Source organism: Tinamus guttatus, unplaced genomic scaffold, assembly GCF_059628265.1.
Source record: "Tinamus guttatus ecotype Peru unplaced genomic scaffold, ASM5962826v1 Tinamus_guttatus_pri_ptg000240l, whole genome shotgun sequence".
In the NCBI taxonomy this organism is placed as follows: Eukaryota; Metazoa; Chordata; class Aves; order Tinamiformes; family Tinamidae; genus Tinamus; species Tinamus guttatus.
In genome coordinates, this window is record NW_028288774.1 from 13,400,001 (window position 1) to 13,416,850 (window position 16,850).

Here is a 16,850-nt window from a genome sequence, read left to right on the forward strand (position 1 = left end):
TTATTTATTTCTAGGAAGAAACGCTCAAACGGTATTTAGAAGAAATAATTATACAGGGAGAACAAAGCGTATTCCTTCCTGGTGTTTCCTCCCTCCCACCAACCTGTTTTCCTGCGACGGTTCAGAACTTAACAGCACTCGAGAGTGCCGGGCTGAATAGCAGCAGGCTTCTGCATCTCAAATCAAGTGCTCTTCAAAGCACCTTCCTTCTCTGGGGATAAAAACTTGAGGCAGGTTTTTCTATCTGGCCTATTCATCGCGTATAGTCTACTGAATTGTTGACACTTCCAAACACTAAAGGGATTTTAAAGATCTCATTGCTCTAAAGAGACTTACTTGTATTAGGGAATAAAGAAGTAAAATGAAAATATACTGACACTTGAAAAGTACAAAACTAAGTAACCACTAGAAACGTTTGAAAGCAAATAACTATAATTTGACGCAGTTTCTGTGCAGAACACATTTTTGATGTAGGAACCTGCTTAAATATTCAACTCTCCCCAACTTCTAGCAAAATAGTATTTATTTTAGACCCTATTACTCCTAAGAGTAATTTAGTATGGTATCAATTTCTGTCCTTGGTATTTACGCATTTGTGTGAGCTGATGCTGAGTCCCCCTGTTTTATTTACAGAGGAATTTAGAGCAGAATTAGTGTGACCTGTCCCTTCACCTTTAACCAGCAACTTCTCCTCTGTGCTGAGGCATCCTTTGATGCAGTTGCTTGCCAAAGGGTAGGTAGGCGGCGTGGCCGCTTGCTCACCAACATGATTTTTATGTTGTGCATTCTGTAAACAACATTGAACACTGAGTGAAAATACATCACAATATGTTTTCATGCAGAAACAGGTTGATCCAACTTCATGGATGTTAAATTACCTTTCAGTGACTTTTAAGGTCTCTGAATATTTGGTAGCAATGCTGCAGAGGGCTTTGTTCACAGGGGATTTCGACTGCAGGCCTCATAAACCGGGTGGGGGTTAGTGCTGAAAATAAGAGATATTAAAATATGAGTTATATCATTTCTTTATCCCCACCTGGGAGCTATAGGGATCACACATATTTCCTATATCCCTACCAGTCTTTAGGGTAAGAAGAGAATGATAACAGATTTTTTTTTTTCATTTCTGGCCCGGTTTCTGCTTTAATATGGAACATCTGACAGCTGAATTTACCGCTGTGTAGCTGAAGCTTCCAGCTTGTGACGGGCTGCAAACGGAAACAAACTGGTTGTCTGCTTAGCAGCCGCAGCTTATAAATGTGCAGAAATTCATAAAGCAGCAATGCACTTATCTCTGTAACTAATACTTGCTCTTAAAACACAGATCAGTAATGAGAGTTTGCACTTTTCCTCTCTCCAGCGCTCCTTTAAAGTGATTAAATAATTTGTGTTTCTCTACACATAATAATCCTGCCAGGCAGGATTACAAAATACCTGTAGCAAAGAAGAACTTGCCCATGCATGAAAAGCAAAATAAAATAAGAGAAAAACCTCCAGAAAATTAGTCTGCTTCAAAAACCTATTAAATTGTTCCTCTCCCCGAAGCTTTACAAATGTGCTAATTGTTGTGTTCTGGTCATGTAATATGTTTCTGCGCGCAGTGGAGATGATTTCCTGTTACTGGAGAACGTGGGCTGGTCGGGGGGAGGGAGATGGAGGGCTAAATAACCCCGTGCAATGAATCTTCCCCTTGGGCAGCACGGGCTTCAGTTCGCAGTGCCCAGAAATGCTTCGCAGATGTGCTGGGCTGCCTAGCAATGGAAATCTTCTAATTCTGGCTGACCTAAAAAAATGAAGAGACTACTGAGCAGAAGGCTACTCCCAATACAAGACAAGAGCCCCCCAGCTAACATTTACATTTCTTCTTCGTAACCAGCAACTTGCCAGACCTAGGAGAGCGGTCTCTGGAAGCAGGGACATTCATGGGCATGTTACATGTGTGCTTTCTGCCATGTGATGCGACGTGAAAAAGTAGTGGGAGCAGTCCACAGCTGGGCTGCCTCAGCTCCCCTTTTCTCTTTTTTCCTTAATTCACTAAAAAATGATTTTTTTGTATCTATAGAGACTAAATACTTGAAATCACATGGAAGCTAGAGCGCGTCTTCGATTTTGCAACAGCTTGGTTCAGAAGTCTGTCTGCTTTCCTGTTGCAAGCTCTGCTTTTCTTGGTTGGTGGCTTGGGCGCTGAGGTCTGCCTTGCTACCAAAATGTGCTGGGGCCGGTCACCAGCCTGGGAGCAAAACCCTTCTGGAGATGTTGAAGTCTATGCAGTTGATGTGATCAACCGGCAGAGTCCTTACCAGCTTATTTGTGCTCCTTGGATAAAAGGAGTGTTCAGAATGTGTGTCAAAGAGTTTTCTGAAATATAGTGAAGTACTTACACAGAGACAGAGCCTTAATAGATTACAGTGGACTTTAACAGGATGCTGTGGATGAAAAATCAAGTGTTGGGTTTCTTTTCCAATTTAGCTTAAAGTTTAGAGGTTGGCAATAACATGGCAATATGTTGGGCCTCTTAGAAGGGATGCATCCATCTTTGAAAGGTGTTTCCCTCTCCTGCTCCCTTCCATCCCTGCTGTTCGTACACACACGCTCTTCTTTTTGTGAAATCTTGAGACACTTCTCAAGCTTTTCAGTGTAGGGACCCGAGTGCCGGTAGAGTGGAGCTGTCACTGGCAGCATCTCTGGAGCATTTCTAGTGCGTCTTCGGGGGCTTTGCACAAAATCCATATATTGTGGCATCTTATAACGTCCCTCAAAGAAAGGGGAGGTTGAGTGGAGTCCCTGACTCAGTGAGTAGTTTCATTCGGTTGTGGGACCTCTCCTCTCCTTGAACTTTCCTGCACGTGTCAGGAATTTGGTTGGCACTAGTCATCACGGGTCCCTTTGTAATCTGCAGAGATGGGCAGGCACTGGCAAGAGTGATTCATCCCATCCTAGATAAATAACAGAGCTCAGGCGAGATGCCTGACTTGCAGACAGCTGCAATTAGGTTGAATGACTCCATCAGGGAAGGGAATCTGACATTAATGTTAGTGTCTGTCAGGACTATCCGCAGAGCCCTAAAATTCTTCAGCCTGACGTCACCGGGAAGGGCCCCGCTGTCCTCTCGCAGCAGCTCAGGGCTGAGCAGCTCGGCCAAGTCTCAACAAGAGCAGTGCTGGTCGTTCCCTGTGGCCAGGCGCGGTGCCGCTGGGGTCGCGGCATCGGGTCTGAACATGGAAAGGGATTTCCCTTCGGCTGCCAAGCTCTGAGCTCCCATCTCAACTCTCCGATGGCTAAAACACCCGTCTCCTCTCACTCTCCAATGCTCCTTTCTCTTCACTCCGTCTTTTCTTCAGCTCTTTGCCACTTCCTTTCTTCCCCTGTGCCTGTTCTCTGTCGCTTGCTTTCGCATATAGATAATTCAGTTGCAAGAAAGAAAAAGCTTGGCATGAGCACAGTTTGCCAGTCATGACTTCTTTTATTCTGCGTGTATATTTTAATATCACCTCTCCCCTTTTAGCTGCTTTATGTATGCAGACTGTAAACTCTTCAGGACAGAGATGGTCCCTCAGTATGTGCTTGATCAGTATGTATCCTAGTAGTATACTGTGTAAATATACTAATACTGTGCTAGTACAGTTTTGCACAGAAGATTACCACATATTTCTCTGAATTTTGGATCAGATGAGCAGTCAAGTAACTGTAGTCCCTGGATTGCTTTTAGCCATCACTGGTTATTCCAGCCTCCTTTGTAGCATGCAGAGGTTCTTCATTAAGCAGAGGCTGCAGCCACGGGATTCAGTCTGTTGCTTGTAAGTTTAGTTTCAGTATAAAGTGACCCTGCTACTTGTAGGGGTAATTTTGAGCCCTCTGTGTTGCAAGCAAACACTTGGCTTTCTCAAGCATGAGGCAATGTAAATATTTCTGATATTTCTGTCTTTCCCTTCTATCCCTTCACACATAGCGAAACAAGTCTTCAACATCTGTGAGTTTTCAATCAACTGTCTCTTATTTCTGCTTACTGAAAAGTAATCAGTGACTAATGCTCATACATACAAAAAAATGCTGGTGTCTACTCACGTGTCCACTCAAGTTAATGGATATTCTTTAGACATCCAGAATCCTTTGGAGATTCATTTTATACAAATATACACAGAATTGTGTTTTACTGGTACAAATAATATCCGATTTTTTTTCAGTTTGCTATGGTCAATGTTCAAACAAGCCAAGTTTTACATTCAGAAAAAAGGTAACTGATGGTAAGAAAGATAGAGTTTCAGCATTTTGATTAAGTCTTTAAAGTACTGTTACCTGTGTGTGTATATATATATATACATATATGAAAGTATTTTCATATTGGCAATATGTCTTTAACAAGCAGATATAAGAGAGGTGATCTAAAGAAAGGCTTGATAGGGAAGGGGTAATGCAAGGGGTGCAGGAAAGCAGAGGAAGAAACAAGAAGTAGCGGGAGGTCCGCCAGCCTCCGCAGCTCTGGCTCTACTTTAGCATCTCCTCTCGGCTTTGCGTCGCGGCCTATGGTGCTGCTTCCCACAAAAATAACCGGCACATAAAGCTCCCCAGGTAGGAGTCTGCCATTCCTAAAATTCTTCTTCCCTAGGAACCAAATCCCTCTGGCTTTGGGCACTTCAGCCTGCCCAGAAGGGCAGCAAATGGAACTGGAAGGGATCTAGAGAGGTCACTAACCCATCGCCTGCCCCAAGGCAGAGCAGCTAATAAGCAGTTTTGTCGGTCGGAGATCCAAATAGATAGAATTGTAAAGATTCAAAACAAAAAAAAAAGTTTAAATTTTCAATGTTTTGGTGGAGTTGTTAAAGCTCCGTGTTAACAGAATCACAAGGTTTCATATATTTCAAATTATGAAAGATTTTTGATGTAACACCTCTTATTAATCACTTTGCTGTAATTATATACCTGTAATAGCTACAAAAATGCAGTAATAGTTTTGGAGTAATATGAAGAATTACCTAGTTTTGATATTATTGATAATATAGTTATATTTACCTATGATATTGTTGCCAAACATTTATATGTTTTTTATTGCTGAAAGTCCTCTCCAGAAGGAAATCATAACATGTGATTTTTAGTAGCCCTAAATTAATTCTGAAAAATGTCTCCCACTTTGATTAAGTGTTTTAGCCAGTATTAAATATATATATATATATATACGCCTTCACAGACATACTTTTTTTTCAGACCTGAAACACAACTTTATGAACTGTTGTTTATACTGTTTAAGTGCAATATTAGAATTTGCTAGATACTTCCACCAAGTAATGCAAATAAGTTCTTCAGAAGGATATGCTTAACGGATATGTAAAGTTGTATCCATTTCTAAAAAGTATGTGCAATAGCAGTAGCTTTTTGTTGATTCGTCATTAGCCTATTAGGCTCAGTTATGTAAATTCTGATTTATTTTCAACCTCATTTATAGTCAGTTGAAGGCAATGCACAACTGAGTTGTAATGAACATTAGGAAAGGGTGTTACGAAAGCTGATAGGGAAAAACTGCTTAAAGGAAAAGTCTTGTGTCAGAAAGTCTGTTCTTTACGGTACATACATCTCAAACAATTCCCTGGGTAGAGCAGGTGACACTGGCAAAAGCACTTGCTGGCAGTGCACCCAAGTACCAGGAATGTTGCTGGTTAAAATACAGAATTGCACCCCAAGGGAAGGTGCAGGACTAGCCATGGTGTCCCGGCTCTGAGGTGGACCCAGGCAGGACGACCCAGCACCATCCCCTCCGGCCCTGTCATCCTACATACACTTATCTCCCATTTCCACCTTTTTGTTTCCCACTGAGGACAAATGAAGTAATTAGAAATTGTCTTCAGGCAGCGGCAGGAGCAGAAGCAGGTAAGAAGTTTTCCCTGAGCCCTTTTCCTTTCCTGATGAGTGCCCCGGAGCGGCGGGCTGAGCTCTGCCCTTCCGAGCTGTCCCTGCAGTCCTGACACCTTCCCGGCCCTCCCGCAGCTGGGGAAGCACCGGAGCACCTCGGCCCCGCTGGGAGCCAGAGCCGTGTTTGATGGGCAGCTCTCCCCTTGCCAAAGCCCGGGCTCTGCATGTGCGCATCCTCGTCCAAAACCTTTGCAGCAGTCCCCATGGGTGGAAACAGTGTGGGAGCAGGTAGTTAAAGCACATCTTAGTAATGCAAACACACACTTCTGCATATATATATATTTTTTTGCTCTGGCATTTTCTAGCTTTTATGCTTCTCAACTCCCTTTCCACCTGTGGGGAGGGCAGCGCTCCTGCCAGGGACGTGTTGTTGCTGCGCGCTGCCAGCGCGGCTCCGTGGGCCCGCGTTGCTCAGCCGCTGCCAGCGCTGCGTGGCCTTTGTGCGGGAGTCACCGGCGCTGCCGACAGCGTCCCCGGACAGGGCCCGCGTCCTCCCCGCGGCCCGGCCCGCAAGCTGCTCCTCCTGGGCCGCCGCGTGGAGGGATTCCCAGCGCGGCTGCGTGCCAAAGCGCAGGAAATCGCATATAAAGAAGGAAAAAGTTAAGTGTTAAAACTATTAGTAGGTTTTGCGTTTGCAATCTTATTTATGTTTTTAAGCTGAGCACGCAAAACTGCACAAAATGCCTTTTCGGGTTGTATTCCGACCTAGCACATGCATGAATTATGATTCAGATCATCAGATTAATGGCAGGATAATATACAGCTGTTTTCCGAGGTAGGGCCCTCGTCTTGGTTGCTGTGTGGAATACATCCAGTCTGAGGGTAAATGTGGCCTATGTAGTGGAATAATTTCTCGGAAGACTAGCAGCTTGTTGAGGTGTTGGGAAATGAGGTTGGTAAAGAAGAGAGGGATTGCAGGGATTATGAGGGAGGGTCTCATAATTAACATCCATTAAGAGCGATATTTTGCAAAGTGTGTGATGTGTGTCTGTATCACTGAGCTCCACCATGATCAGGTCACTTCAACCTCAATTTTTTGTTAATATACTCTTGTTTTGCATCCCTCGCTCTCTGAATGCCTGGCTTAGGGTTCTTGCAGAAATACCGAGCCCTCATAGCTACAACCAGCATTAGTGTTTGGCCATACAAAGTGCTGCCTATTACTTAATATTCTGGAAAAGCAAGCTCTAAATGGCTCAAATTATGTTTCTGGAATTAGTAGCTACCTTTGACCTTGTTTATTGTCTGAATCCCTTATCTGTAAAATGGAGGTAACTTTGCTGTCTTAACTCACAAGAGTATTAGGAAAATAATACAGTTGGTGCCCATGAAGCATTCAGGTGCTACATACTGACATGTACCTTTGAAAAGCCATCCCCTCGTCAGAACAGTGTTTGAATACTGTACAATAAATATGTCAGAAAAGTTCAGGGTAAGCGAGCAATGACAGGAAAACAAACTACTGGATAGCTATCACTGAGTGAGCAGTGTGCAGGCTCATTCCTGAGTAAGATTAGGGTGTAAAAAGAGTACGTGTGTGTGTAACTAATCACTGCATCATAACAAATACATTTGAAAAAGCTTCATTCGGTCCCAACATCCAGTCTGAAGAGCTTTAATTTTTACTTTTCCCATCACAGGCTTCGCAAATTTATAAATGCTCTTCAAGTTTTGCTTTCGATTATGCAATATCTGTAGAGAACAACCACCAACTAAGAGGCTGCATGTGTGTCAAAGAGTTGTCCTCTTTTTAGCAACAGTTTAAATCCAGGCAGGTGTTGTAGCAGGGTTTACAGTCCTTGCTTACTGGTGCTGTGCGTTAGCCCGTGTGCAAGAGGAGTTTTCTGAGCCTCAGTTCCATTCGCTTTCCATCACCTTGCTCCGAATCCGCTTGGCAGACCTGGCAAAAAGGTCAGTAACGAGCACAACCAAGGAAACTCCTCTGGGAGAAGCTGCCTCCTCTCGCCCAGGAGGCTGGGGAGGCACTAGCAGGGGGGAAGGCTGGGTTATTTCACTTGTCTCGGGGCTCCCCCCTACCAGTTGCCTTCCACCCTATGCAGAGCATGGTACATTTTTTTTGGAAAGAAAATGTGACTGAAAGATGCACAAGCAAGGGGCTGCCTGCCCTGCACTTTTGGGAGAGAATCTGTTTAACACTGACTTCTCCTCAGACCTTTGCTTTCCATGTTTATGCCTCTTCTCATAAAATCTAAATGGTGTATTGACTCTTCGGTCAAATTCCTTTTCTCAGCAGGCTAACAGAATAGGCAGAGTAGTTTAAGCTTTGCTGATGGAGCAGCAGAGCATCATGGACCACAGTGAATGCCCACAGCCATATTTAACCTTTGGAGGTTAAGTATAATATGAAGCATTGCAGGTGAAGGATACTGTACCACAACAGTGGTTTTAACATGGCGAGAGGCAAGAGCTGCATGCTGTTACTAATGCTATACACAAGGTGCTTTTCTGGGACGGCGCACTGCAAACATGTACATTAGTTAGGCTTTTTTTATTGGATTCCTATGTATATTGAAGAAAGGAGCCTAAAAGAGTTGTAAGGTATTGAATAAAGGGAAGCTGTGTTAAGTGCTGTGACATAAGGAGAAGCCTAGCAAAAGCAGAGAACAAGGCTGTCCAGCACAGCCCCCTCAGTACCACGTGTCTCATGACAGTGGTTTCGCAGGCGACAGCTCTGCTTGCATCTGTTGTTCAGATTGATTTTACTTTAATTTCCCCCGGCTAAATCATAATGTCGTGTCTTTTACGTACCTCTAGGGTCAAAGAACCCTCAGAGGGAGAGTTAATATCTTTTGATTTATCCTGATTGAAGAAAAGGCTTCTTATGCAGGAGCTGGGAGCTTGTGGGCAGTCGCTGAGGAGGCTCTCGGCGTCCCGCGCGCCAGGGCCGCCCGGCCTGCGCCGCGCGCTTCCCTTGGCGGGTGGGTGCCCGGGACCCAGGCTGCTGCCCTCGCTGCTCCTTTTCATCGAACGCTCATGGGGGAACGTGGAGGTGAAGGACTTCAAGAGCAGTGCTGCGGCCAGGGGGATCCCTCCGTGCCTTCTGTCCGTGGTGGGGTCTATCGGCAAACCCTGCCATAAAGCAGGTGCAAGTGTCTGAGAAGAGAGAGTCCTTATGTTGTCGTGGCGTAGAAAGCAAAGGGTTTGATGAAGCTGTTGACATGTGGGCAAAACACGGGCCTTTAAAGGAAATGTGCCCATAGATCCCATAGATCAAATTTATTTGACTTTTGTTGAGGAAATTTTCAGGAGGAAAAGCCATTCGGCTGCAGGGAAATCCAGGATTTTGCAGCGCACCAGGAAAAATTACACGACTATTTCCATGTCTGCCTAAAAGCCTGCGTAGCAAGGGCTCCGTCTGGGCGAGCCAGCGCGGGGAGCGCTTTGCAATATGTACGGAAAATGTATCTCACTGCAATTTTCTGTTTTTTTCCCTCCCTCTCCCTCCGTGTTTCTGTCTCCTCCGCCCTGCCGGCCTCGCTGGCTCCCTGCGCGCCGCAACCCTCCTGCCACAGCGCCTGCATTTGCCTCCAGACTTGTCAGACACCGTGAGCCGCTCGAGCAAACAGGAGCTGGCAGCAGCCGCCAAACTGCTGAGCTCAGGATGCGGCGCCGGGGCCGGCGGCAAGAAGCACCTGGACTTCTAGCGATTCCTGCCTAGCAGTTCCGCTCCGGCTTGGATGGCACTCTCATTATGAGTGTTAATGACTTATATAAATATTTTTCTTAATGATTTGACCCAGCAGTCCTTTAAAAATGCACATTGTCATATGGTGCCTTGTTTTTTCTGTTTGGGTTTTGCTTTTTGTTAATGCTTCTGTTATGCTGGGTCCTGCCACTGACCTGCTCTGTGGGAAACGTGCAGTGTTTTCTTCTTTTCCATACAACATGCACATTATTTTTTTCATTCCTACGTGTTCTGTAAAATAAAACCGAAGGGATATTTTTTCCCAACAGAGTTTTTATAGACTTCTATTTAATGTTTTGTACGAATAATAAGTTAAGTTGGACTTTGTATTGAAATAAATGAATGAAGCTAAGGAATTCATTGTTGCATGTTATTTCAAAAGCAAACTGCACATATGCTGTTTTTAAAAGCATTCATTTTGTATTTGAAATATCATTCTTAAATCTCAGAAATCATCAGCATTGTTTTATAAAATATATGATAATTATTTAAAGACATTTAAGGTGTTTTTATTCTAATATGCTGGTAATTAAGAAAGGCTGGATTTTAGTCAGGATGTATTATAGGTAATTAGTTTGCCTTATGAGTTAATTCATGTATTAAATTGCAGTTGAATGGAATTTACTAAATATAGAAAAAGAAAAGAATTGATTTCATGTCGTTGAAAACAGCCATGCTAAACAATTGAAATCAGCCCTATGAAACTATGTCAACAGCCATAACTCGCGATTGAAATTCAAGCCGACAGCTCCGCTCGCGCGGGGCAGCCCGAGGAGCTCGGCGGCGCGGGGAGGAGAGTCGCGGCGCGCGGGCTGGAGCAGGGCACCCGGCACCGCTGCGTGGCATTCCCCTAGCACCGTGTGCACCGTTCGTGAGCCTGCAAGTGTTCTGTACGTACCCGGGTGTATCTCTCATCCAATAAAGACTGCTGCGGATTTTTTGCGAACGTGGAGTGGGTGCTATGCAGTGCTGACCTGGAAATGAAAGGGGTTCCTGTGATTTCTTCTGTGGCTGACTTCCATTTTGCTCGCTAATCTGCGCTTCTCTCTAGCACTCCTAAGGCATCCGAGTGTGAGATTGCATTATGGTTTCAAAATTCAGGCTTTATAATAGTTTATTACATGGCTGGAGTGAAAGTGACTCTCCAAAGAGCATGTTAATGCGAAGCAATAATGTGAACTTAGCGTGATGGCTTTGGAACCAGGAGTTGGTTAAGTGCTTTGCTTTTTTTATGCAATCCAGGTTCTACTTTTTTTTTTTTCTTGACAACACGGTGTAAAACAAAGACATCGCTTTTAAAACTGTCTAACTAATATGATGAATGTCAATCACTTAAAAAACTCCACTGTAGCATAAACACATACTGTATACAGCTTTTATTCTGAATTAGAATAATTGAATCAATGACAGTGATTTGCCAGGATGTCAAATCTATCCATCATATCCTGTCACTACCAGTTTATTTTTTGTGATCAAAATCAAAAAGACTACTATTTTGTCATCAGCTATTTCATTAGTAGTAACAATCAGGTTTTCTCTTCTGTATTTTTTAGCTATGTCTGTTATATTTTTTTATTTCTAAAGACACAAATCCTTTTTAAATCTTTTCAAAATAAAGTTTCAGAACTGAACTGTCAGTTTAATAAAGCAAAAAGACATCTACTTTCCTATGCCAATATATTTAAAATATTATCGTTGATGTCTCAAACATTTTCTTCTTTTTGTATTATGTGTAACATAGAATAGAAGTTCTCATTAGATACCTAATAGTGCCTTTTGAAAGTGTGAAATAATTTAAATACGTAGGATAAAGTGATTTTGTAACAAAGGCGAAGTTTCATACAGTTTGAATTTTTAATATAAATAATACAAAACACAGTATTTCTTTGTGAAATAGGAGGTCAAAGGGCATATAAATTGCTGCCAACATATTTAAGTAGGTCAGTGGCTTAACATACAGGAGGGAAAATACTGTGGAAGTCACAGTCCATTTGCAGCCAGCCTATTAGCCGAGGCTGGTTAGCGGGTTGCGCCAGCGTTGCGCTCGTGTGTGCAATTCCCACGCATTTAAACACTTCAGCTCCCAAAACTTCACAGTCTGGAGGGTAACATTTGGGGTAATGAAGAGAACTGCTGCTGCGAACCTCGGTAAATCTTTTCCTGGCTAACGGAGAGCGCAGGCATGAGGAAGAGCTCGTCCATGACACCAGCGCCTCGCGGTTCCCCTGGAGAAGCCGCAGAAAGGATTCGATGGAGATTTTCCCTGAATTTCCCCCAGAACTGCTCCACGGCCATTGAGGTCCTGTGTGCAAACCCCGTGGGTCCTGCCTTCGGTGCAGGGTGTGACCAGCTGCGTTGGCATCTCCCGAGCACCCGTTGACTTGGGTGGAGAATCTGCACGAGGATGAGGCCCCCTTTGCTCCCGAGACAACGTTGCTCATCTTTGCTGCGCTTCCGTAGGCAGAACTTCCTGCTTCTTAGCAGGCTCCAAACCGAATCCACTGAGCCTGACAGGGAAACAAGAGCATCGTCCCCGTGTGGATGTCCCGATGCAGAGCTGGACCCGGATCCTCGCAGCACGCGACACACGGCCAAGAACACAGTAATGAACTTTAAAGCTCTGCGCCTTTAATATGTCAAACAAGAATTCGTCACGTAATTTCCCTTGTGTTGGGGCTTTCGAGATGTAAGTGTTTGGAACATGAGAAGAATATTATGATAGATTAAGTCTTCTTCTATGTTTGTAAAGGAATCCAAAAAGCAATTTCAAGAATGCAGCTGAATTCAATTTTCTGTAACAGTAGCTGCAAGCATCTGAAAATGGCCATTGAACTACTTCAAATTTGATACATATGGTAGTGTGCCACTGATTTCATCTTAGAATTTAATACGAAATAGCAGTATTGCTCCAAACCCAGCTTTGGAAAAGCGCAGAAGTCTAACTGGCAAAAATCCTGAGCCATGCCAACATGGCAGGCTGTTCAGCAAGTATTTCTGAAACCACAAGGTTGTAACACAGCCCTGTAAAAAATGTATATATCTTACATGCATTACATGCACACTTTAAACCACTGTTTATCTGGGGTCACGTGTTGGAAGTTTAATAAAACATTCTTCTTTTTCCTGCATTGGAGAAGTGCCATCCATATCTACAGAGCACGATAAAAATAGGGAATAAATGAGTTTTATCCGTTTAAAAGATAGTGGAAGCAAATACTGTCCCCACAGGACTTCTTTTGGGGTTGGTGTTTTCTGATGTTGACTATCAGAGTGCAGGACTTGCTTACATTTCTCTGTTTTTTTATCATATTGAGTGTATGGTTGATGCTTATTCAATAATAAATGTGTCTGTGTGGAAAAAGAATAAATGCGAATCTTCATCATAAGAAAATTAAAAAAGCAACATGGAAGAAAAAACAACAACAAACCCAACCACTATTTTTTGAGTTTGCAATCTAATTTAAATAAATGTTAAAGAGGTTTTTCAAAAGAATGAGTCATTAATACTGTGGATATGTAGAGCTGTATTCCAGCAACTTAGGAGACAGGCAGATTTGCAGATGCGTTGAGCATCAAGCATCCTGGACCAGCTGCTGAAAACTCAACTCTTATTTAAGCTTCTCTTTTAAACTATTTTGAAAGATATTGTGCATGACGAGCTAATTTGCAGACTTTTCATTTATATCAAAATACGACATCTTTTTTGCATTTTTTTTCAGTTGTATTTTTTTGTCCTGTAGAGCCAATCTAGAAAATATTGCAGAGCATCTGATCATTTAGACCAAGAACTAGCTGGTCGTATTAAGCCCAGGGGACCTTTCTAAAAATTCCCGAGCCCGGAGTTCTTCCCAGCAAGCCATGGACTGTGAACACGGTTTCACATGTGCACCGTGAATACCTGAGCTGCAGGCGAGCGGGTAGAACTCCCTGCGACGAGGGCGGGCGGAGGAGGCAGAAGCAGCAGCGCGATGGTCGCGGGGCAGCGGCGCGGGGCAGCGCACGCTGAGGACGGCGAGCGCAGCGGTTCTGCAGTGCTGGCCTAAACGAAACGCCATGAAGTTTTCAACTCGTCCCTGCCCAAACAGGTGTAAATGAACAGTGGGTCATGCAGAGGAGCTGAATCTGAAACCAGAAAATCATCAGGCCCAGCCGAAGCGGAGTTTGAGAGGTGCAGGGTTCAGGTTCATGGTTGTAAAGAAACACTGTTGACTGGAATATGGAGAAATTTCTCCAGAAGGATGCTAAGGAAGTTAAATGACTGAATTTTTGTTTAATTGAGCCTGACAGAGGGGAGTTTTAAACACCTGAGAGTACCTGAAGCCCCAAACTGCAGACTCCAGAGTCAGAGGGTGAAGCCAGCTTTGCAGAGACACACGCAAAGAGTTAAGAATGTCAGTGGTTACAAAGCAAAAATACAGATTTCCTTCATTTGTGACAAACTAACACGTGCACTGCAGCAACCCGAAGCAGCTGGCCTCCTGCACGTGACTCTGGGCGGATCATCTTGCTGGGCCCTGCATGTGACGCCCATGGGGCACTTTTCCGAACCGTCTCAGAAGGCACCGGCGCGGGGCTCCTGCGCGGGAGGTTATCTGGGAATCTGCAGGCTCCTCTGGTACGGCTGGAAAAGCTCGAATGTCCCAGGAGAGGAGAAGCTGCGTTCACAGCCCGCACACATTTTCGCCGCTCGAGCGTACGTGAGCTTTGGCAGGTGCCTGGGGGCGAGCGCAGCCTCTGCCGGAGGATTTCCCGCAGCCTGCAGCTCCGGCCAGCCGTGGAAAGGGAGCTGGACGCCCTCGGGGGCGCCCACGAGAGCCGCCGCTGCCGCGGGCCGGCGTCCCGAGCCAGGGAGCCGGTGCCGCCCTCCCAGCAAGACCTGGTCAGCCCAAAGAGAGTCCAAGGTGGTTCCTAACGCAGGGAGCACCAGGGACTTGCCTTTTCACGTGTGGGTGTTGGCAGGGCCGGGGGCTGCGCAGGCAGAAAGCGAGAGCAGGGCCAGGATTCCCTGTGCCCTTAGCGCCCGCGAGAGGCTCAGAGCCAAAGAGGCCGCACATGGCTCTGGGCTCAGCCCCTGCCGGAGCTGAGGCCAAGAGGAAAGGGAAATGAGCTGGAGGAAAATAAATACATAAATAAGGAAGACGTTTCAGTTTTTCTACTAGTGATTGCACCATAAAACACAGAGAGAAAAATAAATAAACCTTAAAACAGCTTTAAGGCGGAAAATAATACCCGGAGAAGGCAAGTTAATGTATTTCATCAGAAATATCAGCAAAGCAATAATAATTAAAAAAAAAAAAATTGCGAAACCCGTGGCCATGGCAGCAAAGCAAACAGGACCAGCAGCCCACCAAGGCGCCGGGAGGGGACGTGTGCAATCAGGCCCAGGTTGCTCAGCACAACCCTCCAACCTGACCCAGAAAGACAACCCACCTGTGGATGCGTGGTGCTCCCGCCATGGATACAGACGTGGTTCAGGAGGAGCAGGGAGAGCCCCGGCTCTGCTCCGTGGGCTCTGCAGCCCAGGCGGGAGAGCGGCTCATGGTGCAAACAGCCAGAGCTGGTGCCCGAGCGGCGCAGGGCGATCGCGGCGCGTACGTCGCCGCGCCACCGGCGCCTATGGCTCGTCAGCTGTCTGTGCCGAACAATAACTGCTGGGGTAGCAGCCTTTTCACTTGTAAATGTAAATATTGTATCTAGAACACAATATTTGAGATACAAAATACGGTGTTATTAAGACGGCGCTCACACATCAATTCTTGCGTGACTGTAATTTGTGAAATGCCTTAGGAGACGCTTATAAACCAAGTGCGAGGTGTTATTATGAAACACATTTTAGCCCGGATGCACAGAAACGTCTCGTTCCTATAGAAATCGCGAGCAGGACTCCCGCGGAGGCCGGGGCTCGGGAGGCGGCGCACGGCCATGGGGAGCGGTGCTGCGGGCGCCTCATGGCTCCGAAGGCCGCGCACCGGCACACGGGCAGCAGAGGCTGCTCGGAGCAGCGGGAGACACTCGTGCGCTGCCACTGCTTCCAGCCGCAGCCTCCCCATGCGCCCAGCGGCTCCCGCGCTGCTCCAGGGCCCCGACGTCCTCCCGGCACCCCTGGGCACGAGCAGACGGGGATTTTCCCGGCTGCCTCCAAGGCAGCGAGGCAGAAAGGTCTCCTGCTGCCAAGCGGTGCCGCGGGCCGCAGCTTGCGCTCGGCCCCACGCGCGGCCTCCTCCAAAGGCCACGGAGGTGCAACATGACAGGCCCTGCTCGCCCTAACATCCGCTTCCGAAAGGCCCCGCGGGCAGCCGGGAAGGCCGGCTCCGCGCTGCTGTCCGGGCCCGCAGCTCCCGAGGGAGGCCGGCCGCGAGGCTCCCTGCCGGCCGCGGTGAAGCAGGAATCGGCAAGGAGATAACCAACTACATTCATAGATATAAATACACTAAGTGGCTATATGAACGCCGCATTTGTACCTATAATTAATTATCCTCAGAATCAATTCAGCTGGGCAAGGGGGGCTTGCCTATTGCAGTGCTTAATGTGATGCAGCCATATCTTATAAATATATAATGCATGTGTGCCCATCTGATAAAAATATATATAAATTTTTAAAAACTCCCATTGTAATTAACATTTCCAAATTGATGGCTTCCAGGTAATTAAAACTATTTAATGGTGCTGTAATGAATATACTCGCAAGAGAGTGATATCAGTTAAAAAGAAAGATTTAAAAAAAAAAAAAAACACTCGCTTTTTTCCTGGTTTTGCTGGCTCCAGGGCTCTGTTTTACGAGCTGTGGCGCGGGGCGCGGAGGGCGGCCGCTCCATCGCCAGCGGCCTTGGCGCTACGTGCGCCTCGGCCTGTCGGCAGCGCCGGGGCTGCCCCAGCGGCTGCGGCCCGGGCTTTACAGCGCCGCTATCTGCGGTTCGCAGGGCGGCAGCCTCGATAACATCGCGGCCGCCCGCGCGCTGCCTCCCCCGGCTCCGCTCAGCTCCGGCTGCGGCCGCTCAGGGCCTGGCGCTTTGGGCCGCTGCTCGGCGCCGCTTCGTTGCTGCCTGGCGATTTGTCTCCTCTCATTACCGCGGGGCGCCCGCGCTAGCGGCCCCGCGACGGCGCATGAACCGGGTTACAAGTTCAATGGAAAATTACGCCGGGATGGGGCTGGGTGGCAAGCAGGAGGGATGGCGCGCGCTCCCCCAGAGCCTGGGAACAACACGGCTGCTTCGCGTTCCAGCGCCCTGGCAAAAACGCT

At 46.3% G+C, this 16,850-nt stretch overlaps 1 protein-coding gene across 1 annotated transcript in view; it reads left to right on the forward strand.

Moving 5' to 3' along the window:
* The window catches only part of ELP4 (elongator acetyltransferase complex subunit 4), a 123,141-nt gene extending 113,438 nt beyond the window's left edge, over positions 1-9,703 (forward strand). Inside the window, exon 10 of the mRNA XM_010226643.2 lies at positions 9,438-9,703. Coding sequence (XP_010224945.2) covers positions 9,438-9,569 — 132 coding nt within the window. The 3' untranslated portion in view covers positions 9,570-9,703. The remainder of the gene's footprint in view (positions 1-9,437) is intronic.
* Positions 9,704-16,850: the final 7,147 nt, after the last annotated feature.